The following is a 25,471-nucleotide window of genomic DNA, read 5'->3' as shown; positions in this document are numbered from 1 at the left end:
CTGTATCAGGCCTGGGGTGCAGACTCAGGAGTCTTGGGCCTGCATTCTTCTTGTATGCAAGGGGGTCAAAACCATACAACATAAGTAAAACCCACCAGTCATTGGAGAGGGGTCCAGCACAAACCCTTTTGGATGTTCTAAGAATCACAGGAACTCAGAAAGGAAGAGTACTGTAGGTACTCCTGGGAGAGACAGGATTTGGGTTAGGCATGGGAGGGATAGGAATTAGATAGGCAGAGTCAGAGAAAATGGCCCTTGGAGTGGCACGTGGGAAGCATAAGATCAGAGATCCTTGAATGCCAGGATAGGAAGTCTGGGATAAGCCTATGAACAAAAGGGAAGTGGAGAAGTTTTGTGAGTAAGAAAGAGACTTGACAAGTGCAGTCTTTGGGGGAGGTGAGTATGGGGAGATGAGCATGAGGAGATGTAGGGTGGAACAGGGCATGAGACTGAGCCCTTTGGGTAGTGGGCTCACCCTCCTTGAAAGAGCTGAGGCCTCAGAGTCACACTGTGAGGCAGGGCCTGGCCTTTCCAGCTCTGAGATGCCTCTGGAGCCCAGCAGCTTCCTCTACTGTGGGGCTTCCCAGGAACAGAGCCTAGGAGCAGGAAGAGAATTCCCATATTCCTGTGCCCACCCCCTTAAGGAACTGAAGGAAAGTAGCAGGGGCAGGGCCCACACTGAAGTCTTGCAGGGATGCCCAAACCCCTCTATAGTATCCCTGATGGTCTGCCAATCTTGACTTGGATACCCTACAGACATGGATCATCTCTGATTATTAGAACTGACTCCTATATGTGAAATCAAAGACTGCCTCTGTTCTACTCAGTGTCTATAATGGGTCTACACTTGGGGCCATACAACACTACTAGTCCGTACTTCTTGGACCCCAAGGGTTTCTGCAATAGTGCCCAAACTACCTGGGGTAGGGGATTTTCACGGCTCCTTTTCTGATGGCTAAAGAGCTGTAGTTGCCCCCAGAGGTTTCCTGTATAACCCTGTCTCCTTGAGCACCCCACTTTGCTCATCCTGTTTTCCCCTCCCCACCCTAGGTACTGTGCCTCTGATAATATAGCCCAAGATCATGCTTATTCTGAGTAGTAGTGTTCTGCCTGCTGGTGGGTATGGGAGAGAAAGAGGAATGTCAATATGAAAGTCACACCCAGCCCCACTGAGGCCCACAAACCCACTGTCCTTAACTTTCCAGCCTCTGCCTCAAGCCTCCACTACAACAATAGACACACATAGATCAGGGGTTCCTCCAAAAGGACCTAAGCCCCAGAGAAGGAGTGGGGCCATTACTGCCACATTACTGCAGGCTTTCCCTTTCAGCTAAGAACTGGGGACCTTCTATCTGGGCCTAAGCCACAGGACAACCCTAGGCTAATTCCTTCAGTAGAAACACCACTCAGGTCCAGGCCAAGAGCTTGGGTCCCCCAGTGCCCAAGTCAGCCCTCATACAGCCACACAGACCCAACTGCTTCCCATTACCTAAAGTAGAGGAAACCAGGCTGCCAGTATAAGAAGGTGTAAAGCAAGTGCCAGTAACTCAAACCCTCTTTAAAATGCAGGGCTGAGGTGAGCGTAAGGGGCAGTCATGATTGAGAAGATGCAACCACCCAGGATTCTGGGCTGCGTATCCAGCATCCCCTGTAGTGGCTATTAAATTTTGTTCCTACACCTCCAAAGATACATTTCCCCCCACCCCCTACCCCATAGGGAGACCGTAGATTTTATCAGATTCTCAAAAGATCCATTACTCAGAAAAGATTAAGAGCATCTCCAAAGAGAAGCAGACAGTTGAGAACTCATCGGGCCACCTAATCTCCCCCCAGTCACCGGGTTGGTTATGCAGCCCCTTGGTGCTTCCTTTTTCTGGAACCCCGAAAAGCCCAGTGCTACACTCAGAGGCGGATGTTGACCCCACAGAGGACGGGAAAACAGGACGGGAGCCAGGGCGACAGGGGCTGTCATCCGAGTGGGAGGGAAAGTCACGACTTCTTTCGCCCCTATCCCGCCCTAATTTCGTAGGCCGTGGGCAGAAGGGACCTTTTTTGGTCCATCTGATGGGGCAAATCAAAGGCCAGAGTGTGTCTGGAGAAAGCAGGCAGAGGGAGGTGAGCGGCGAGGGGCGGGGCTTGAGTCTGTGCCCGCCCCTCCAGTTCAGAAATAGGTCGGGCTCCCCCTGGCGGCCCCCGGCCCCCACTCCACTCCTCGGGCGCCCCTCGCCCTCAATCTTCTACCCCCACCTAGCACAGGTCAGTCTCCGCAGACAGTCAGATCGACCCGAGGTCAGCCCGCTGAAGCCCAACGGCAGAAGGGGGCAGGGAGGCGATGGCTGCAGCTTGAGGAGCAGGAGCAGGTGCCGCGGCGACAGGCGGGCGGGGCAGGGACGGAGCGCGGGGCGGGGGCGCGGCGCCGGCGTACGTGCGGCCGGCCGGGGGCCCGGAGGCCCGGAGCAGCGAGTGAGCGGGGTCAGGTGGTGCTGAGGGTGAGGGGATCTGGAGTTGAGCCTGGTGGGGTGGTGACTGGAGGGCGCAGGATCCCAAGGAGACAGAGGACGATAGCTGGAGGGGAGATCCGAAAAGAGGCGAGAGCGCTACGGGGGTGGGGTAGGAAAGAGGAGGCATACTTGGAGGGGAGACTGGGGAGTGGTCAGGATATGAAACTAGCTTGGAGGGGACCTGGGGGTAGAAATGGGTGAGACAGAAGACACGGTGGGGGTTGTGTGAGGTCTGGTCAGTTGATAATAGGTATTAAGTTCCATGGTGAAGAGGTGGGTTGAGTGGGGAGAAGGGGTCTTAGACAGGAGACTCCCAGGGGTGTCAGCGGGTGGAGGAGTGTTGAGCTGAGATACAGGGCCCGGTGCGGAACCAGCAGAGTGGGGGGCTTACTAGGCAATGGGCAGGTGGGCTGAGGTGTGAGGCTGGTCTAAAAAGTGAAGCAGGGGCCAGATGGAGGAGAGGATGAGTCCGGTTGGGCAGGCATCTCAGAAGTGAGTCCAGCTTAGACTGAGGGTGGTCCCAAAGAGGAAGGGTACCCAGGGAAGGAACCCCACAGTGAGGCTCGAGGCTGTGAGTCAGGGGGCACCCCCCATGAAGGAAGCCTCTCCCTGGTGGTCGCCGGAGCCATGCTATCGCGCAAGGGCATCATCCCTGAGGAGTATGTGCTGACGCGGCTAGCAGAGGACCCTGCGGAGCCCCGGTACCGTGCCCGTGAGCGGAGGGCCCGCTTCGTGTCCAAGAAGGGCAACTGCAATGTGGCCCACAAGAACATCCGGGAGCAGGGCCGCTTCCTGCAGGACGTGTTCACCACACTAGTGGACCTCAAGTGGCCGCACACACTGCTCATCTTCACCATGTCCTTCCTGTGCAGCTGGCTGCTCTTTGCCATGGTCTGGTGGCTCATCGCCTTTGCCCACGGTGACCTGGCTTCTGGTGACCTGGCCCCTGGAGAGGACACCATCGTGCCCTGCGTCACCAGCATCCACTCTTTTTCATCTGCCTTCCTTTTCTCCATTGAGGTCCAGGTGACCATTGGCTTCGGTGGTCGCATGGTGACGGAGGAGTGCCCACTAGCCATCCTGATCCTCATTGTGCAGAACATCGTGGGGCTCATGATTAATGCCATCATGCTGGGCTGCATCTTCATGAAGACTGCCCAGGCCCATCGGCGGGCTGAGACCCTCATCTTCAGCAAGCACGCGGTCATCTCCTTGCGCCACGGCCGCCTCTGCTTCATGCTGCGAGTAGGTGACCTCCGCAAGAGCATGATCATCAGCGCCACCATCCACATGCAGGTGGTACGCAAAACCACCAGCCCCGAGGGTGAGGTGGTACCTCTCCACCAGGTGGATATCCCCATGGAAAATGGCGTGGGTGGCAACAGCATCTTCCTGGTGGCTCCCCTCATCATCTACCACATCATTGATGCCAACAGCCCACTCTATGACCTGGCGCCCAGTGATCTGCACCACCATCAGGACCTCGAGATCATTGTTATCCTGGAAGGTGTGGTGGAAACCACAGGCATCACCACCCAAGCCCGCACCTCCTACCTGGCTGATGAGATCCTGTGGGGTCAGCGCTTTGTGCCCATTGTGTCTGAGGAGGATGGCCGCTATGCCGTGGACTACTCCAAGTTTGGCAACACCATCAAAGTGCCCACACCACTCTGCACGGCCCGCCAGCTTGATGAGGACCGCAGCCTACTGGACGCCTTGACCCTCGCTTCGGCCCGTGGGCCACTGCGTAAACGCAGTGTGGCCATGGCCAAGGCCAAGCCCAGGTTTAGCATCTCTCCGGATGCACTGTCCTGAACCATGGTTCCTTTGGCTCCCACCCCACATGTGTGCACATGGGCAGTGTGTTTTGGTATGTAGAGTGGACATGGTGTGGGCCTCTTGGCCAGGCCAGGACCTGGTGTGAGGCCGGGCCCTCTCCAGCTCAACCTCCCCCCTGCTGCTCATCCAGGGTGTTATAAGGCATTGTCACTGCCTATTTCTGGCCTCAGTAGGAGCCTGTACTGGGTTATTTTTGTCCCTGCTCCTTCCAGCCCCAACTCAGGACTGGTTGGTCCCCCTCCCCAGACTCAAGGCTTGAAAAACTGTGAGAAATGTTGGGCCCTAAAGCTGAGTCTCCAGCTATTCTTGCAGCCCCATGATCAACAAGCCACAGCTGGGCAGATGGCTGAGGAAGAACAGTTCCCAGGTTGGGGGCCTGCTGCTGTGTTTCTGTGGCCCCAAGAGATGCCTGCGGTCAGGCCCCAGCCACCCTTGATCCCTGAAAATGTGGTGAGCTAAAGAGTTGGCCCAGCCAGCTGAGAAGGGTAGTCATGAGGGAGCACCTTCACAGACAGGGACAGGCTGAGCTGACAGGACTCCCCTCCACAGGGCAGCCCCAGCAGAGAGGAAATGGCATGACACTCGCTTTGCTGAGTCCTCTCAGACACAGGGAAGGGGAGATGGGCCCTGTACCCCTACCCTTTGCCTCAACACCAAGGCTTCTATGGTGAGGGCTCCGTGGGCTGCTGAGCCTGCCTGTTCCCATTCTGTTCCCCACCCTCAGAGGCTGGAGTGGACTGAGGAAGACACTGGCGTGACAAGCAGAAAGAGACTGAGGAGAAGGGATTTCTGGGCCCACTATACTCAGCAGGCCTCAGACCCAACTCTGGTCCTGGCTTCCCTCCAGTGGCTGCCCCTGACTTTGTCCAGAGGGTGACCGTGGAGGGTCTGTGGATTGCTAGAAAAGGAGATGTTGGAAAGCTCAGGACAGTGGGATGAGCAAGGTTCCTGAGGTGAAGGGGCCCTTGGCCCCGATAGGCTTGACCCCAGGCCTGGATTCTTGGAGCAGTGATGTGTGTACTTACCCATAATTCTGCCTTCTCCCTTGTCAATAAAGCCTCCCTCCTTCATGACCTAAACTCTGGGCTGTTCTTGCTGGGGAGGCAGGAGGCATGCTGGTGGACAGGGAGGGGAGGGGCTGCAGCTCCCAGCCCACATTCCAGAGGTGCCATGGACCATAGTCCAGAGGTCTGGAAAGAGACCTGAGTCTGGCCCTCGCCCCAGTTCAGGGAGACATTTCCCCTTTTGCCTCAGGCAGCCTAACCTTGCCAGCCTGTCTAGCCATTTCAACTTTTGGACACCCACCAGGCATATAGCCCTGCCTCTGCTTTCAGGAATTTGCTGCAGGGCTGGAGTGCCCAGGGAGAGAGGCAGGGCTGTCATATGCATCAGTGTAGTGGTGGGAGCATAAGCTCTCAAGCCCGCTGCCTGGGTTCAAATCCTGGCTCTAACTCTAAGACCTGGATCAAGTAACTTAAACTCTCTGTGCCTCAGTTGCCTCATCTATAAAGTATGGATACTAATAGTACCTATCTTATAAAATTGTTGTGGGAGGAAGTGAAAAATATATGTAAAGTGCTGACACGTCTGGTCCATAATAAGTGCTCAATATATGTTAACTATTGTGATTGCTACTGAATCAGCCACATGATGAGACAATTGACCAAGCAGATGTTAAGAGAGAGGGTGCTATTATATATTCCCTCAGTGATGAGTTTCTCTGCCTGGTCTTGTTTTCTTCACAGTTCCCCCTCTGAGCTAATCACAGGGACTGTGGCACTACCTATTACCTGATCTTCTTGTCTCCATCTCACCCCCTCAAGTTCATCTGCCATGCAGCCACCAGTGGTCTTATCAAAAGACTTGTGATGGCCTGGCTGGTATGGCTCAATGGCTGAGCATTGACCCATGCACCAAGAGGTCACCGGTTCAATTCCTGGTAGGGCACATGCCCAGATTGCAGGGTCCATCCCCAGCAGGGGATGTGGAGGTGGCAGCTAATTGATGTTTTTCTCTCATCGATGTTTCTATCTCTCTCTCCCTCTCCCTTCCTCTATCTCTAAAATAAAACAATAAAAAAAACCCATATTAAACAGCTTGTGATCACCCCCTCCCATGTCAACTACCTGCAGTAGTTCCCCATCACGTCCTGGGTCAAGGCTGGGCGCATCGCCAGCCATGTCAGGCTTTGCCTGCTTTCCAGCCTTCCAGTTCATAGTGGCCAGGACACTGTGCACCCTTCCACTCCCCTGGCTATTTTACTGTCCCCTCTTTGCATAAAACATTGACCTTCCTATCTCCAAGCCTTTGCCTAGACTGCCCAAGCCTCATCTCTGCCTGTTGAAATCCATAAAAGTCCAGACCAAATGATGCCTCCTTGAAGCCTTCCCTGATTCCTCTGGAAAGACATGGTCCCCTTTGTCTGTGTTTGTGGGCTTCTACTTTTGCCTGTGTTTATGGGTCTGTCTCCCCATCCCCAAATCCATGGCTCCTTGAGGTCAGGGACAGTGTCTGATTTAGCACTGTGCCTGGCACTGAGTAAGTGCTGAATGAATGAAAGATGGATGGATAGAGGGATGGAGTACAGGACAAGCCAAGGTTGTTGCTGCAGTGTAAGGCCTGCAGAGGGCTTTTGTTGGATCAGTGAGAGTTTGTCCCAGTTACTCGAGAGGCAGGGCTGCTGCTGTTCCAAGCTCTAAGCTGTCCCCTCCCTACACCACACAGTCCCCTAGCATTGATTTCCTTCCTTGCTGAGCAGACCCATTTCTGGCTTAGAGGAAAAAGATGAGGAGCTACTCAGAGTCAGCCCAGACTTTCTGGGAGCAGTGCCTGGCTCTTGGGTCTTAGATTGGCTGTTCTTAAGGTCAGAGGAGGGGCCAGACCAAAGTCGAAATCCCTTGGCAGCACTACCCTGAGGACCCCATTCCTCAGCGCTCAGACCTTAAGCTGCTGGTGACAGTGAACTGGCAGAACTGAGGGCTCAGCACCACCTGCTGGCCACAGAGAAGACCTACTTGGTCCCAGAAAAATCAGGGCCACTAGTCACTCTGAGAGACACCCCCAGCCTCAAGGCTTAGCCAGAAGAAGCTGGAAAGTTCCAGGCATGGAGAGGGGAAACTGGACCAAGCCTTTTTGACCCTATGAATGTTCTTGTGCACCGATAGTGCTCCTTCCATCTGGGGGCACCCCTGCTTTAAGGCATTGGACTAACCTGGCCAAGGAATGTCCCCTGAGTCCATTCAGCCTAGCAGGAACTTCTGTGACAATTTAGTTTCTGATATTCTGCCTCCAGGACAGCATTGGACATCACATAAGAGCAGATAGGAGTGGGGTAATCCCAGAGACCTGGAAGTGGGGTACAGACTGACACTCCCCAGAAGAGGGGGTGGTCGGGGAGAGATAAACCACAAAACTTATATGCATGTATGCATGAACAATGGACATGGACAACAAAGCAGGGGACAGGGCGGGGAGGGAGGGAGAGGTGGGAATCATTGGGGGCAAAGGAGGAACATTTGTAACAAAAATAAATTAATTAGGAAAAAAAAAAAGAGCAGATAGAGCAGTCCATGTGAGGTCACACCCTGTGTGCAGAACTGACTCTCCACCAGACCCCCCCGAGAGGGGGAGAGTACCTCCTGTCACGATGGCCCAGTGCTGATGGAGGTGCTGTTCTTCAAGTTTGCAGATAAAGAAACAGGATCAGAAAGTGACAATAACTTGCTAAAATCTCACAGCCAGTAAATGGCAGGCCCAAGACTTGGTCCTGAGTTCTGTCCCAGACTGCTGCCCAATCCCAGTGACCTGAGCTCCGGCTTTTACTAGGGGTACCACCTTTCCTAAGGGTCAAATCCACCACAGAAAGACAGGTGTCTCTAGATGAAGAACAAGAGAGTAAGTGTAACTCGGGAAGCCCCTGGGCCTCCCTGAGCCCCAGATTTGAGACTGATGACAGGTTCAGTTATGGTGATGCCTGTGGATTTGGCATCTCCAGTCAGTCACCACGAGGCCCACACGCCCTTCTGCTGGAGAGGATCCACCTGCTTCTATAGGACCCACTCTCCACAGGTGGCATCCTCCCAGCTCCATTCTGCGCTTGAGCTCCTGCCCAACTGCTTTTCTTAGGGACAACTTTCCCAAGGAGCTTTCCACTGGGAGTAAAGTAGCCGAGGCTCCCTACGTGTCTCTGGGTTCACCTCTGAAATCTCCCCAGGTCCAAGTATCAGACACCTTATCTAGTACGCAGACATGCAGAAGACTTTGGGGAAGAAGATATAAATTTTGCATGCCAAGGTCACGTTGACCCCAGGCTAGGGCAAGTGTGAAGAACAAAGGATCTGGTCTAGCTTGAAAGAAGCTGGGGAAAGACAGAACAGTGGGATTCAAATCAGACTGGGTTCTAGAGAGTGGGTTCATTTCACTAGATTCTAAATTATTGGCATCCTCCCTGCCAGGTTCACCTGCCTGGGACATTGTATATCTTCCAGGAAAGGAAAGCAGGTGCTAGACCCACACCCTACTCTTTTTCTACTCTGGGCCGCCCCAACTCTGAAGTGACATGAAAGGCAGGTCACTTACGCTGGCCAACTTGGGTACTGGAGTGAGAACTTCTGCCTTTCCCCTGACCTCAGGCACTGGTGCCAGTGAGTGGGAAAGTAATGCTAAGTGCATGTACATCTACACAAAGTTATTTCCTTCACTGGGAGAAGCAAAGGTGTACAGGAGTACAGGCCAGGACGGCAGTACCCAGCTTTCTTCACCCATACATCTCCCCTTCATGAAGGGGCATCACTCCCCGCAGTGCAAATGCATCCCAAACTCCTCCACCGACCATCAGCACCCAAAGTGAAGCAAACCAGACTTTGGGGAACCCTGCCTCTGTGTTCTCTTTAGTTAATCCAGTCCAGTTTTTCTCATAAGGCCATTATTATTAGGGAAGTCACTCCAGGGTAACCCAGAGAGAAGTAGGTGCAGTCCAGTTCTGACTGAGACTCTTTTGTTAAAGTCCTACTGTGTCCTTGGTTTCCGATTCATCCTGGAAGTGGAAGAATGAAAATCACCCCAGAATTCTGCCTCGTTTGTGCCTCTCTTCAGGTCTCTCAAGGTCTGACCAGCATGCTTATTCTGAGTTTAGTAACTCCTTGATGCCTTTGTTTCTACATCATAGATTCTCTTCCAATCAATGATGTCCATTTACCATTCCCCGTGTTTTACATCTAATATTTTCATCTTCCTCTAAAAAGATCCCATTTGTGATTTTCCCATCTAATTGTATTTTATTTCTTTTCTTTCCCCATTTTACCATTTTATCACAATCTCTACAAAATTATCATTTCTTTTACTAAATGTACAAAATGTCATCTGCCTTACTACTTTCTTCCAAAGGGTGTCATTCTCTTGCAACCACTGTGAACAGCTTTGGACTACTTCATGTGTTCCAGCCCCACTGCTCCCGCGTGCCTCCTTCCACTTGGAGATTTATTGGTTCTTCTAAATGTCTTCTTGTAATAGGCACCAACCACACGGATGCTGCAATCCCCACGTGCCACCCTTAAAGGCCACCCTCACTCACTTTCAGGTGGGAGCTCAGCTATGGGGGTCTGTTCTATTCATCCCTCCAAGCCAGCATTTTTTTTTTTTAATCCTCACCCAAGGATACATTTTTTCCCATTTATCTTCAGATAGAATGGGAGGGAGGGAGGGCAGAGAAGGAGGGAGAGAGAGAGAGAGAGAGAGAGAGAGAGAGAGAGAGAGAGAGAGAAACATTAATGTGAGAGCGACACATCGACTGGTTGCCTCCCACACGACCCTGACCAGGGCCAGGGACCGAACCGCAACTGAGGTACCTGCCCTTTGACTGGAATCCAACCTGTGACTCATTGGTCCATGGGCTGACGCTCTAACTGCTGAGCCAACCAGCCAGGGTCCAAGCCAGCAGTTTTCCACCTTTTTCATCTCAAGGCACACATAAACTAATTACTAAAATTCTACACCAAAAAATATGTTTTTTGTCAATCTGACAAAAATAATAGGTATGGTTTTGATTCACTCACACTGGATGGCTATTGCTATGTTGGCTGTTGTCATTTTTGTATTTGTATTCTAAGGGAAAAGAGGTCAGCGCCCCTGACTAATAGTCAGGTATTGCATGGTCTACAAATTCTTGAGGCACACCAGTGTGCCGATGCACACCAGTTGAAAATCGCCACTCTAAGCCAGGAGACTTCCAAGTTATGGCTGTGTGCTGACTGGACCCTCCTGAGTGACCTGAGAACATTTCCGAGTTATTACTCCACCCAGTAGAGATGGGTACAGGGCTTCTCTGTCTCACAAAGGTCCTGAAATACAGCTGCACAGCCCTTTCTCCTTAGACCTAATTAAAGATCAAGTTCATAATTCACAGCCTAACTCCACCCTAGATCTTCCTTGGAGATATCGGATAGTGATTAAAAATCCAAGCTGCACCCTTTACTAGCCATGAGACCAGGGGCAAGTCACTTATTTTCTATCAAAGAACAACTCGGATATAAATTAAAGGTGAATACTTTTATTCATACATTGGCAGGTACAGATTTATCTCACTGAACAAAGAAATAGAATTTGAAATGGAAACAGGCCACAGTCTGGAAATAGTCAGTGTTACTTTCTCCTTTTTTCAAGCTCATTTTTAAAAATTGAGGTACAGTTGAACATTATATTAGTTTCAGGTGTACAACATAAGATTTGGTACCTATATATATTGTGAAATAATCACCACAATAAGTCTAATTAGAATGCATCACCATACAGTAACACAGTTTTTTCTTGTGATGATCTTTTAAGATTTTCTTTTAGTAATTTTCAAATATGCAATACAGTATTATTTTGTTGTTGTTAATCCTCACCGAAGTATATTTTTTCCATTGATTTTTAGAGAGCGAAAGGGAGGGAGGGAAGGAGAGAAAGAAATGTCAGTGTTAGAGAGACGCATCGATTGGTTGCCTCCAGGATCGAACATGCAACCCCAGTACATGCCCTTGACTGGACATCAAACCCATGACCCTTTGGTCCACAGGCTGACACTCTAACCCCTGAGCCAAACCAGCCAGGGCGCAATACAGTATCATTAACTGAAGTCACCATGCTATACATTACATCCCCGGGACTTATTTTAAAACTCAAAGTCTGTACTTTTAGACTCCCTTCACCCATTTCACCCTCTTCCTATCCCCCACCTCAAGCAACCACCAATCTGTTCTCTGTATCTATGAGCTTGTTGTTTTGTTTTTGTATTTTTTTCAACTCACATATAAGTGAGCTCATACATTTCTCTGACTTATTTCACTTAAAATACTGCCCTCTAGGTCAATCATGTTGTCACGAATGGCAAGATTTATTTCTTTTATGGTTGAATAATATCCCATTGTTTCTCATAGTGACGTTTTGAGGAACAACGGACTGACCACATATACCACAATGGTCCCATAACCTTAGAGTGGACCTTCCTAACATAGCCATCCTAACATCGCAGCACAATGCAGCACAAATGTCACCTGAGGACATTTTTCCATTTTTTGTACAGATAGAGTGGGAGGGAGGGAGAGGAAGAGAGAGAGAGAGAGAGAAACATCGACATGAAAGGGACACATCGAGTGGCTGCCACCCGCACGACCAACCAGGGCCGGGGACAAACTGCAACCGAGGTACATGCCCTTAGCGGGAACCGAACCCGGGTCTCTCTGGACCGCAGGCTGACGCTCTAACCGCTGAGCCAAACCGACCAGGGCCACAATGCAGTCTTCATGTGTTTGTGGCGATGCTGGTGTAAACAAACCACTACACTGGTTTAATATAAAAGTATATATAAAAGTCATATGCGGGTGGCAGCCACTCGATGTGTCCCTTTCACATCGATGTTTCTCTCTCTCTCTCTCTCCCTCCCACTCTATCTGAACAAAAAATGGAAAAAAAAATGTCCTCGGGTGAGGATAAAAAAAAAAGTCATATAAAAGTATATATAATTACATACAGTACATAATACTTGATAATAAATTATTATGGGCTCATGTATTTGCTATTTTTAAATTAACATTTAAAAGGATTTATTAGCCCTGGCCAATTTGGCTCAGCGGTTAGAGCGTCAGCCTGCGGTCCGGAGAGATGCAGGTTTGGTTCCCGCTAAGGGCACGTACTTCGGTTACAGTTTGTCCCTGGCCCTGGTTGGCCGTGCGGGTGGCAGCCACTCGATGTGTCCCTTCTTCACGTCGATGTTTCTCTCTCTCTCTCCCTTCCTCTCTCTCCCTCCCACTCTATCTGTACAAAAAATGGAAAAATATCCTCGGGTGAGGATAAAAAAAATGAATAAATAAAATAAATAAATAAAAGGATTTATTATATATATATATATTTTTTTTTTTAATTTAATCCTCACCTGAGAACATTTTTCCATTTTTGTTCAGATAGAGTGGGAGGGAGAGAGAGGAAGAGAGAGAGAGAAACATCGACGTGAAAGGGACACATCAAGTGGCTGCCTCCCACATGACCCCAACCAGGGCCAGGGACGAATCTCAACCAAGGTACATGCCCTTGACTGGAATCAAACCCACAACTTATGGGACGCTCTAACTGCTGAGCCAAATCGGCCAAGGTGATTATATAATTTAAAAAATGTATCTTTATTGTTGCAAGTATTCCAGATATCCTCCCTTTTTTCTCCATTGACTCCCTCCTCCCCACTCTCGCCCCCCTCCTGCCTTCCCCACACTACTGTCTGTGCCCATTGGCACATCCTTGCCAATACTTTTTATTTCTTGTCTTTTTATAGCAGCCATTCCAACAAGGGCAAGGTAATGGCTCATCCTTTGGATTTGCATTGCCCTGATGATTAATGATGTCGAGCACCTTTTTATGTACTTGCTGTCCATTTGTATATCTTCTTTGGAAAGTGCTGCTTTCTTTATCCTTTTCTTAGAAAAAGCTGATTGGCCGGAGGATATCCAAAGAGGGCAGCTTAAACAGTCTGCTCTTGAGCAAGCTGTGTGGGTCATCAGGAAAAGTGATTTCCGTTACTTACACATTCTCTGAGAAAGCTTGTGGTTTCTGCTGTCACTGTGTAAGAACAGCCTGTGTTCCAGTGGCTCCCCAATCTGAATACGTCATGAAGGCACCATAATGAAAGCACCGTGTTACAATTCTTTAGTCCCTTCTCATATTAGTTTGGGTCTTCTGAGAAGCAACTTTCAAGGTGTTAGAAATAGGAGAGAGTCATCGGAAGTAATGCCAATGAAAGAGGGCACAGAGGTAGGTGGAAAAAGCCCTTAGACCATGACATAGATCTGATATCTGTGAAGGGACGAAGGAGGGAGGATTCGGTAGCAAGAGCTTCAGACTACTGTGCAACTCTGAGAAAGTCTCAGCCACTCCAACAGGGAGCCCCAAAGACTCCTGCTTTGTTCAGCCACTGGCTGGAGCTCCCTGGAGTGAGCATGGCATCAAATCGAATACTGCGGCAGATCCCTGAGATGACACAGGTGGAACATGTTGGCTGGGTACATTCTTCATAGTAGACTCTGCCAAAGAGGGTCTCAGGAGCACATCTCCATGGCAACCACACTTTTTTTGGTCAAAACTCAGCCTCCTGAGGAGCTATATCAGTTAGCTTTTGCTGTGTAACAAGCCAGCCTGAAACACAGTGGCTCTTAAAAAATAAATATTTGTTTCTCACACGTGAGAGATGGCTCTGTTGATGCTGATAATCTCAGCGAGATTTGTTCACATTGGGCGTTGGGTGGCTGTCATCTAATCTACAGCTGGTCCTCAAATAATGTGGTTTCAGTCAATGTTGTTTCATTATAACATTGATGAAACACCGTAAGAACTTAACTCTTGTTTATATCGATTAGTCTATAGTAACATTAGCTTCATCACACGTCGTGTTGTTTAAAGTTGCAGAATCTACGGACGTTAAGTGAAGACTTACTGTACACTGGCCCCCTCCAGAGCAATTAGCTCCAACTTCCAGTGTCTCTCATCTTCCAGCAGTTTACTTTGGACGTGTCCTCCTCTCACCAATGTCAGAAGCACAAAAGAAAGCAAATGGAAATATACAAGGCTTCTTTCACTTCTCTCCCATTCTATTGGCCAAAGCAAATCATAGAGCTGAGCCCAGGATTAAGGGGCAGCCCATGATTGGAGGGCACTACAAAGTTATACGGCAAAGGACAAGGATATAGAGAAGGATGGAGGACTGGAGCCTTCATTGCAAACCAGAGTGATCATGAAGGCTTTTTCAATAAATAACCTGGTCACATGTCCGCTTATGGCGACAGCACCAGAGGAAGGTAAGAAATATGAGAACATTCATAAATATCACAAGAAACACCGAAAAACTATGTTATACACAGTTTTCGCATTGGCCTAAGTCCAATCAGGAGAATATGTCCCATGAATCAGTTGGCCAACTTTAGATAAATAAATAGCCTTTTTTCTTGATTAATTGATCATTCTAATTTTCCTAAAGCATTTCTAATAAGATGTACTAGCTATTGCACAGATTCTGCCTTGGCAGGCCCATAAATACCCTAACTGAGGGCAATTTAATATCTAGAACCAATTTAACCAACATGTTTACACCGGTCTCTTAGGCCTCTACAACCTGAGCTGTTTTATCTGCTATTTGGACTACAGTTAAGGATAAACATGTTTGGAAACATGTCTTAGTTTGGAAACACCAGTGAGAGCTAGAAATTCTTGTTTAACCATGAAATCTGGTTGTAAACTATCCCATTGAGCTATTAACAAAATATGAACACGTGGGGGAAGAAAATCCCCTCTCTGAGCTGTGGTTTCTGTGTTTGAAAACAACAATGCGGTCCACATGTAGTTCAAAGGCCGGGTCTGAACTAATACATGGGGTCTGGTCCACAGTGAGACTTGTATGTTAAGAAGACGCAGAGGAGCTTTACAGTGGATCTCCCCAGAGTCACAAGCCACCACACGTGAATCTGATGAGAAAGAGAAACACATCAGAAAAAGACACACACCACACGAAATCCCCCAGCATCGATCCTGAGACTTCTCCAACACCATCTGCTTGCCATGATCCCTGAATTCCCAGAGCCAATTCTAAACACAGGGCTAAACTTTGCTTTTGGCCCCTCACCCTTACCTTTTCCAAAGTGTTGTTGAAAGCAGTATAATTTAAACAATCACCCCAAAACAGAAAATGATGGAAATGATGATGATCCACAAGCAATTTCCTGTCTCAGATCCTGCAGAGAGAAAGGGCAGACAATGCTGAGAGGAAACCTACCGGCAGGAGCCAAAGTGACCACACAACCACTGCTAAGATCTCAGTGATTAGGTGTCATTTCCCTGTCATGCATATAACCACCAATCCTCTGCCACACGTTTGGTCATTCCTTCACATACTCCTCCACTCATTAAACAGTGTGTTTAGCACTTCCCAGAGATACATGGCAATATCAAACACCACGTACCACATATATATGCCATGCACATGTTCAGAGCTTCCACACTACTACACCATCTTACCTAACCATACATTGCTACATATTGAATGCCTGTGTCCTCCCAAAATTCATATGTTGAAATCCTAATACCCAATGTGATGGTATTAGGAGGTAGGGCTTCTGGGAGGTCATGAGCCCTAGAGAGATCCCTCATCCCTTCTACCATATGAGGGTACAAGAAATCTGTGACCCAGGAGAGAACCCTCACCCAAGTCTGGCACACTGATCTCAGACTTCCAGCCTCCAGAACTGTGAGAAATAAAGCTGTTGATCATAAGCCACCCAGTCTGTGGCAATATGTTATAGCAGCCCAAACACACTAAGGCATACACAAATCACCAAGACAAATCTCTTATATTATACACAAAGCATATTTTAATTCCATACTCCCCATGCCCCACACATACCCTGCACACACCACACACACACATCCCTGGCCCTTGCTTCCAAAACCAATTCCTCTCTCCCTCCAGGACCACTCCAGGCCCCACTGGCACACCCAGTCAGCCCCTGCCTTCCTAACCACTCTCAGCTCCAGGCAGATGCATTTGACCAGCAGGATCATCCCCCCTGGGACCAGAGCCATGACCACAGAAGCCAGGATACAAGCCCAATTAACCACACCCCGCCAGCAGGAGGGGTCCTATAGTAAGTTGTATTATCTTAAGCTAAGGATGTCATATGCCTGGGGAAAGCCCTTGGCATTTGCAGGTCTCCCTACTATGGCCTTCCTATCTTGGGCACAGAACTACTGATTTAACCTCTACCAGCCAACAGTTTGCAGTGGACCTGGAGCCAGACCAGAAGAGTTGTAGGCAGGGCTGGGTCTCTGGCCCCTGATAGACCCTATCCTTAGGGGACATGGACAGGATCCTATCCCCTTCCTTCTGGTAGTTGGCAAGCTTCCCATTCCAGGTCATACAGACCACCCAGACCACTTAAGCTGCCATAAGCTAATAGCAGCCCTGAGGACTATTGTCACTACTCTCCACCTCTTAGACCATCCACCCTGCCTTAGCGACCTAGTCTGGACTGCTAACTCTGGGGCTGAGTTAGGCCAAACCCAGCTTTCTCTCCTTCCCTATGGGGCCCTATCATGGCCTAGACTAACTGGGAGCCTGAGTTTTATGTTAAACCCCTCAAGGTATAAAGTAGGGGAAACATCTAGGAGGATGCTCACCTATTCCAGACAGGGTGAAGTTCAACTTCTGGGAGGTGGGCAAGGATACGTGCCTTATCACACATTGGCAGATGGTCCCACTGTGCACCTGAGATTGCTTCAACCTCCAACGGTTAGTGATATTAAATGTGCCGTCTTCATTCTTGATGGCTTTACGAGAGGTGATGGCTTCAGAACAATTCATGTACTGAGAATTCTCCCAGGTCCATTGACATAAAGTTATGCTAATGTCCTCTGGGTAGAACCCACTTGACTCACACACAATAATAATGTCATGATCTTTTACCACGGCATCCTCCTGAAACAATCTGCTGATTGGAGAAGCTGTCAGGGAAGAGAAGTCATACTTTGAGGTAGGTTGAGACTAGCTTATTATCAGATCAATGTCTGACACATAGCAAGTCTTCAGGAAGGGTGAGTGAAGCGAATAGGATCCTGTTTAGGCTAAGTGTTCTGGGTATGTTGATCTCAGTGCCAGCAAAGTGCTGATAGGCCATGACCCAGACTCTCATAGCCCTTTTGTAAAGCAGAGTTTCTTTGTGTCATAGACACCTTTGAGAATCTAAGGAAACCTTTGGAACACTGTTGTGGTAGAGACTGCTAGTTGCCACACATTCCATTCTTCAATGACACATCCAAGTTAAAGCTACATCTCCCAACCTCCGCTTCAGCTCGTGTAGCCAGGTGAACTCAGGGTCTAGTAGTTTGGATAGAATCAGAAATAGAAAGAGCAACCTCAAGAAGTATCCTTAAACAACAAGGGTATCTTAAAGAAAAGGACTGCGGCCCTGGCCAGTTTGGCTCAGCAGTTAGAGCGTCAGCCTGCGGACCAAAGAGTCCTGGGTTCAATTCCTGTCAAAGGCACATACCTCGGTTGTGGTTCATCCCAGCCCTGGTTGGGGTCGTGCGGGAGGCAACCACTCAATGTGGCTCTCACATCAATGTTTCTCTCTCTCTCTGTTCCTCCCTCTCTCCCTCCTGCTCTATCTGAGGATAAACGGAAAAATATCCTTGGATGAGGATTAAAAAGAAAAAGAAAAGGACTGTGTCCTTCCTCCCTCTCCCCTTCTTCCTTCCTGCAGAATGGCCGGAATGCCATGTGATGGCTGGAGATGGAGAAGCCATTTCCAAATACAAGGTGGAAGCTACATGTTGAGGGTAGCAAAGTGGCAAAATAAAAGGACCCTGGGTCCCAGGTGATCACAGAACTGCCCTACCTGCCCTGGGTTGGCTACATTGTTGTGAAAAAAAAATAAACTACCTTTTAAAAAGCCCCTGTTGACGTCTAGTTTCTCCTCTGTTGTATAAAGACCTTAGAGGCCCTGGCCGGTTTGGCTCAGCGGTTAGAGCGTCGGCCTGCGGTCCGGAGAGACCCGGGTTCGGTTCCCGCTAAGGGCATGTACCTCGGTTGCAGTTTGTCCCCGGCCCTGGTTGGTCGTGCGGGTGCAGCCACTTGATGTGTCCCTTTCACGTCGATGTTTCTCTCTCTCTCTCTCTCTCTTCCTCTCTCTCCCTCCCACTCTATCTGTGCAAAAAATGGAAAAATGTCCTCGGGTGAGGATAAAAAAAAAAAAAAAAAAAGACCTTAGAAGTCATCACTCCTGTCCTCATAATGGGGGGGGGGGGGGGAAGCTGAGCTAAACAAACTGCAAATGAACAACTTTTCTTAGATCGATCAGAGAACTGAGGTGACAGGACAAACTGCCACCCTGAAAACTAGAGAGACAGGCAGATTGAGAGAACCATGGCCAAGATCACATTACCATAAACTGGAGTCATAACTTTGACAAATTGCTAAAAGATGAGGGTGGACGAGCTGGAGAGTAAGAACTCCTGGGACCAGTCTTAGGAGGTTTTCATGGGTTTTACCTTCAGGGACCCACCCAGGTTCTTGCAGTTGCAAAAAAAAAAAAAAAATCCCTTCCTGCTTTAGGGAGAGGGGAGAGGAAAAGTACCATTTAAAAATACAAACAATGCTCTCAAGGGAGAAGACTTTGGCAGAGCCTTGTCTGACCTGGAAAAGATGATTAGCTCTTCAGTCCTCTATAACCTTCCTATCTCACCTATAAACAATCCTGAAGGTCACAGCCTAGGGGCTCAGGCCATTCAAAGCATGAGATTTAATCATAAGATGATGGACTGCTCCTCCTCTGCACCACTTTACCACCATATCAACAGGGCTCCAGTATAAGAATGGTAGATTACAACTGGGAGAGCTGCAAGACACAAACTCTGTTTAAGGAGTTCGTAGGAAAACTCAAAACAGGGGAGGGGGGAAAAGACACTAGAAGACCCGGAAATCTCTGACACCTACAGCTATGGCATTAACATTAAACACAGTTCCCAGCCAAATTAACACCGAATCTCTCACTAAAAACCCGTTTACCTCAGTTCCTATTACCTGATACATAATAGCTGGCTTTCAATAAAAAATTACAAGTCATGCTGAAAAGTGTGGAAAGACAAAGCAAGCATCAGAACCAGGCTCAGGTATAACACAGATTCTGAAATAATCAGAAAATTTTAAATAACTATGATTAAAACAGTAAGAGCACTAATGAAGAAAGCAGACAACATGCAAGAACAGATGGATAATGTGAGCAGAGAGATGGATACTCTCTAAGAAAGAATTAATGGAAATGCTAGAAACCAAGAACACCATAAAAGAAATAAAGAATGCCTCTGAGAGGCTCGTCAGTAGACTTAACACTACCAAGGAAAGAATCAGCTAGCTTACATATATCCATAAAAACTTCCCAAACTGAGCCCTGGCCAGTTTTGCTAAGTGGTTAGAGCGTCAGCCCATGGACCAATAAGTCCTGGGTTCGGTTCCCACTTAGGGCACATACCAAGGTTGCAGTTTGTCCCCAGCCCCGGATGGGATTCTACGGATGGCAACCCCTCAATGTGTCTCTCTCACGTCAATGTTTCTCTCTCTCTGTTCCCCCTTCTCTCCTTCCCACTCTATCTGAAGATAAATGCAAAAATATCAAGGATTAAAAAAACAAACTTCCCAAACTGAAAGGCAATGAGCAAAAAGAATGGGGGTGGGGGGTGTAGAAACCCAGAAGGGAAAGAAATATCCAAAATCTGTGGGCAATTGCAAAAGGTATAACATACATGTAATAGGAAGAAGTAAAGAGAAAGGAGCGGAAGAAATTGTTTGAAAAATTGTGGCTGAGAATTTTCCAGACAGACACCAAAGCACAGATCCAGGAAGTTTAGAGAACACCAAGAAGTAAAGTACCATATCATATTCAAAATGCAGGAAAAAAATATATCTATCTATCTGTCTATCTATAGATAGATCAAAAGACAGAGAAAATCTTCTAAAAAAGAAATTGGGAAGAAAAAAATAACTTACTCATAGAGGAACAAGGAATGACACTGGACTTCTTTTTTGTTGTTAATCCTCACCCGAGGATACTTTTTCCACTGTTTTTGTTGTTGTTGTTTTTTGTTTGTTTGTTTTTTATCCTCACCCAAGGACACTTTTGCATTTTTTGTTCAGACAGAGCGGGAGGGAGAGAGAGGAAGAGAGAGAGAGAGAAACATCGACGTGAAGGGACACATCGAGTGGTTGCCACCCGCACGACCAACCAGGGCCAGGGACAAACTGCAACCGAGGTACATGCCCTTAGCGGGAACCGAACCCGGGTCTCTCTGTACCGCAGGCCGATGCTCTAACCGCTGAGCCAAACCGGCCAGGGCTTTGTTGTTGTTTTTAGATAGAGTGGGAGGGAGGAAGAGAGAGAGAAACATTGATGTGAAAGACACATCAATTGGTTGCCTCCCATACGACCCAACCAGGAACTGAACCTGCAACCCTTGACTAGGAATCGAACCTGCAACCCTTTGTCTGTAGGCCGACACTCTAACCGCTGAGCCAAACCGGCCAGGGCACATTAGACTTCCTATATGCAAGCAAGAAGAGAAGGACATGAAATATTTTGTGTTGAAAGAAAATAACCCACCTATCAGAATCCTGTATTCAGAAAAAGTATCCTTCAAAAGCAAAGTACCAATACTTTCTCAGACAAACAAAAACTGAGTAAATATGTTGGCAATAGACCTCCCTTGCAAAATGTTAAAAGAAGATCTTCAGAGAGAAGGAAAATGATACCGGTCAGAAACTAGAATCTACATAAAGAAAGAAAGAGTATCAGAGAAGGAAAAAATGTAGCTAAAATAAAACTTTTTCTTATGCTTAAGTGATCTAATAGATAATTGTTGATTCAAACTAATAGCAGCAATGTATTGGGTGGTTATAGCATATGGATAAGTGAAATAAATGACAGTAATGTTATAAGAAATGGGAGAGGAGAATTGGGAATATTCTGTTATAAAGTATCTATACTACCAATGACAATGATGCAGTACAATGCTATTTCAAAATGGACTTAGATTAGTTGTAAAAATACACTGCAAACTCTAGGGCAATCACTAAGAATTATTAATTTTTATTTTTTATTTTTTTTTACCTATTTGGGGAAATAGCAGGGGTCAGCACATCCAGAGTGCAATGGATAAGCCTCGCCCTGGGAAAACCACCTTCATGACCATGGTATCTCCGCTGTCAGGTAAGTATACTAAGAATTTTTTAAAGGCATATAATTGATATATAAAGAGAGGAGAAAAAATGGAGTGATATAAAATATTCAATTAAAACCAGATAAGAAATAAAAAGAGGGGAAGAACAAGTGCACTAAATAGAAAACAAACACAAACATGATACATATTAATCCAACTATATATGCAATCACTTTTTAAAAAAAAGAAAAAAAGAATAGTTTATTGATTTTTAAAGAGAGAGAAACATTGATGAGAGAGCACAACATCAATTGGCTGCCTCCTGCATGCAGCCCTTTGGTGCACAGGACGACACCCAACCAACTGAGCCACACCAGCCAGGGCTATACGCAATCACTTCAAATGAATGGTCTACATACATCAACTAAGAGACAGACTGTCAGACTAGATTTTTTTAAAAGGCTCAAATATATGTTTCTACAAGAAACCCACTTATTCTAGGGGGGCGTAAATAGTGATGAAAGGAGAACTGACTTGGGGTGGTGAATACAATATAATATACAGATAATGTATTACAGAATTGTACACCTGAAACCTATATAATTTTATTAACCAATATCACCCCAATAAATTCAATAAAAACTTAAATATGAAGACCCACATAGATTAAAAGTAAAGGGATTTAGTCCGGCTGGTATGGCTCAGTGGTTGAGCATCAACCAATGAATGCACCAAGAGGTCACCAGTTCAATTCCCAGTCAGGGCACATGCCCTAGTTGTGGGCCCAATCCCCAGTGGAGGGCATGGAGGAGGCGGCCAATCAATGTTCTCTCTCCTCGGTGTTTCTATCTCTTTCCCTCTCCCTTTCTCTCTCTCTAAAATCAATAAAAAAATATTTTAAAAAGTAATAAAATAAAATATTAAAAAGATACACAATACTAACACTAATCCAAAGAAAACTGGAGCAGCTCTATTAATTTCAAAGTAACCTTCGGGACAAGAAAAATTATTAAAAATATTAGATACAAACTAAGGATATCTGAATAAACTATGGACTTTAATTAATAAAAATGTATCCATATGGGTTCATTAATTATAACAAATATACCATACTAATGCAAGATGTTAATAATTGGGAAAGTGGCCCTGGCTGGTTTGGCTCAGCGGTAGAGCGTCGGCCTGAGGTCCAGAGAGACCCAAGTTCGGTTCCCGCTAAGGGCACGTACCTCGGTTGCGGTTTGTCCCCGGCCCTGGTTGGGTTGTGTGGGTGGCAGCCACTCGATGTGTCCCTTTCGCGTCGATGTTTCTCTCTCTCTCTCCCTCCCCACTCTATCTGAACAACAACAACAACAAAAATTGGGAAAGTGGTATGCAGGGGCAGGAGTCATATGGAAACTCTGTACTATCTTTGTAATTTTTCTGTAAATCTAAAACTGTTCTAAAAATAAAGCCTATTAATTTTTTTAAATCTTTTATTTTAGGCTTTTTGTCAGTTGCAGGTGAAATGAATCCTACACTCCTATTTCCCAAATTAATATGTATAAAATATTCGAAGTCTAAAGTACAATTTTGGAGGGCTCATAGACATTGCCCCCATTACAGGCTGAATTGTGGGCCCCTACCCCCAAATTCATATGATGAAATCCTAACTTCAGTTCCTCAGACTATGACTGTATTTGGAGATAGCATCTTTACTGCAGTGCTATTACATCTGTTTAGAGCTAAGGTCATTGAGGTTCAGTGTAATTAATAACCTTCTCTAAGTTGTCCAGATGTCCATGGAAGCCCAGGACCCAAACTCATGTCTAACTGACTACAAGGCCCATGCTCCAAACTTCTGCTCTACTGGGCCCATCATCTCCACCCCAAGTCCCATCACCATGGGAACCACAGGACATTGCATCAGGCACTTACCCACAACCTCCAGATAGACTGTTCCCTGGGCCTTTTCAGGGGTGATCACCATCTCACATCGGTACTCTCCTGCTTCCCTCAGCTGGACTCCAGGCAGTTTCAGTGAGCCATCCCCCATCTCCAGACTCTGTGGACTCACGCTGGCTCCTTGTCGGAATGCCTTTTGGTGGCTTCCATAAAACTCAAACACCTTGTCCTCTGCTCCATTCACCTGATGCTTCCGAAACCAGGTAATGGCCATAGTTCTGATGTTATGGCGTTGGGAACCAGGGACCTTGCAGTAGATGGTGGCAGTGGCATTCAGCAGCACAGTCTGAGTCTTCCCTGCCATCTCCACTATGAAGAAATCTGTGACATTAAGAAAACTCAGTTATGGGAGAACCTTGGGGAGAAAAACATAGGCCTTGTACACTCAAACACTACCATATAATTAAAAACAGATTTCTTTGGGGGGGGGTCTCAGGTATAGAGGCCCTTTTGTTCATGGCCCCTCGTTAATCTACATATGATCTTCCAATTTTGTTCTTCTTTTTCAAGATTGTTTTGGCTATTCTGAGTCTCTTGTAATTTCATAGAAATTTTCAAATCAGTTTATTAATGTCTCCAATTTTACAAAGGAAAGCTCAGAGTCGGGGATCGTTCAAGTACAGCCCCAGTTGGCTGCGGACCTCAGGCGGGGCCCTCAAAGGAGCTGACCAGGGAGGGGCTGCCTAGCGAAAACACCCCTCCCCCCATTCGGTCTTACCTGCGGGGGGCACCCAGCACCACAGAATCAGTTGCAGCATCAGAAAGCCCCGCAATATGTCTGTCCCGGCTGCCGCCTCAGTGCTCATGGTCATGCGTGCTTTGGGCACGAACGCCCGGCCTGGGTCTGCACAGGCGGCCACTGCCAAGTAGGAAAGCCCCAGGTCCTAATACCAATCCGAAAAGGGCAGTGGGCAGAAGAAATCCTCTTGGGGCGGTGACGTGGTTGGTACCAGAATGGCTTATTTGCCCCTTCGAAATCTTTCAGCCCCTTCTTCAACCGGACTTAGCTGGAACACACTGCGCACGTACAACTTCCTCGCAGCCTTGGAACTTCTAAGTTTCCTCACGTTACAGGCAGCCTCCGCGAATCATCGCAAGCCGGTCCCACGCCCTCCAACCCGCCGGCGGCTCCGTGAATTCGCAAACCCCTTCCACCGCCGCCGCCGGCAGCCTCCGTGAATCGCAAACCCCTTCCACCGCCGCCGCCGGCAGCCTCCGTGAATCGCAAACCCCTTCCACCGCCGCCGCCGGCAGCCTCCGTGAATCGCAAACCCCTTCCACCGCCGCCGCCGGCAGCCTCCGTGAATCGCAAACCCCTCGCCCCGCCCCCGCCGGCAGCCTCAGGGAATCGCAAGCCCCTCCCACCCCAGCAGTTTCCCCGCCTCTGAGCTCAACATGATCCCGGCAGCAAGCGCTTCCGGACACCCTGGCAGCCTCCTGGGGCTGTCCAGCAAGCCTCTCCCACTCTGGGGCCTCAGAGCCGGGCTTCCCAGCCTTGGCCAGTTGGCCTGGCTTCAATGAGGATCCCCAGCAAAGTGCTAGGAGAGTGTTGGGCAGGTAATGGGGGCAGGGTGACTGTTCTTTCTGCCTACAGTGGGTCTCCCTCAGCCAGCCTGTAGTGTGTCAGTTCTTGACTTCATGCAGGAAAGATGTGATGAATCTAGGTGATTTTGAGAGTATTTTTATCAAAGCTGGGAATAGTGAAGCAAAGGAAGGACTTAAGGCAGTACAAGCAACAAGAGACAGCCTAGGTGGGGCAGCTTTGGCTCTCTAGAAATGTTATAGGAAAGAAGTGAGCTGAAGTGGGGCTCTTTTTAGCCACACTGGAAAGTTAGAGAATTGGGGAACCCTGGCCAGTTTGGCTCGGGGGTTAGAGTGTCGGCCTGTGGTCCAGAGAGACCCGGGTTTGGTTCCCACCAGGGGCACGTACCTTGGTTGCAGTTTGTCCCCGGTCCTGGTTGGGGTCGTGT

General features: G+C 47.9%; 2 protein-coding genes and 1 non-coding gene across 3 annotated transcripts; 1 reads left to right on the top strand and 2 right to left on the bottom strand.

Annotated features, from left to right (window-relative positions):
* Positions 1-2,739: 2,739 nt before the first annotated feature.
* KCNJ11 (potassium inwardly rectifying channel subfamily J member 11) lies at positions 2,740-5,413 on the top strand. The gene has a single exon (XM_036258798.1). The coding sequence runs from the start codon at positions 3,129-3,131 to the stop codon at positions 4,314-4,316; it is 1,188 nt and encodes a 395-aa protein (XP_036114691.1). The 5' UTR covers positions 2,740-3,128; the 3' UTR covers positions 4,317-5,413.
* A 7,743-nt stretch (positions 5,414-13,156) lies between these two features.
* On the bottom strand, positions 13,157-24,611 carry NCR3LG1 (natural killer cell cytotoxicity receptor 3 ligand 1). Its single transcript, XM_036258757.1, has 5 exons — positions 24,220-24,611; positions 23,475-23,822; positions 17,031-17,354; positions 15,487-15,589; positions 13,157-15,322 (listed from the first exon to the last, which is right to left on the bottom strand). Exons 1-4 carry the CDS (start codon positions 24,311-24,313, stop codon positions 15,519-15,521), a joined length of 837 nt encoding a protein of 278 aa, XP_036114650.1. The 5' UTR covers positions 24,314-24,611; the 3' UTR covers positions 13,157-15,322; positions 15,487-15,518.
* Positions 21,456-21,618, bottom strand: LOC118629198. Its single transcript, XR_004959432.1, has one exon. It is a non-coding gene; the product is annotated as a U1 spliceosomal RNA (small nuclear RNA).
* Positions 24,612-25,471: the final 860 nt, after the last annotated feature.

The sequence above is a fragment of the Molossus molossus genome, unplaced genomic scaffold (genome assembly GCF_014108415.1).
Source record: "Molossus molossus isolate mMolMol1 unplaced genomic scaffold, mMolMol1.p scaffold_m16_p_13, whole genome shotgun sequence".
In the NCBI taxonomy this organism is placed as follows: Eukaryota; Metazoa; Chordata; class Mammalia; order Chiroptera; family Molossidae; genus Molossus; species Molossus molossus.
Note: the sequence above shows the minus strand (reverse complement) of the source record. Positions and strands in the feature narration are given on the sequence as shown.

Bases quoted from the DNA above. Each gene is read 5' to 3' on its own strand.
- KCNJ11 (XM_036258798.1), top strand. From the start codon at position 3,129: ATGCTATCGCGCAAGGGCATCATCCCTGAGGAGTATGTGCTGACGCGG.
- NCR3LG1 (XM_036258757.1), bottom strand. From the start codon at position 24,313: ATGACCATGAGCACTGAGGCGGCAGCCGGGACAGACATATTGCGGGGC. The intron at 23,823-24,219 runs GTAAGACCGAAT...TTAATGTCACAG, and splicing joins GTGCTGGGTGCCCCCCGCAG to ATTTCTTCATAGTGGAGATG. The intron at 17,355-23,474 runs GTAAGTGCCTGA...CTTCCCTGACAG, and splicing joins AGTCTATCTGGAGGTTGTGG to CTTCTCCAATCAGCAGATTG.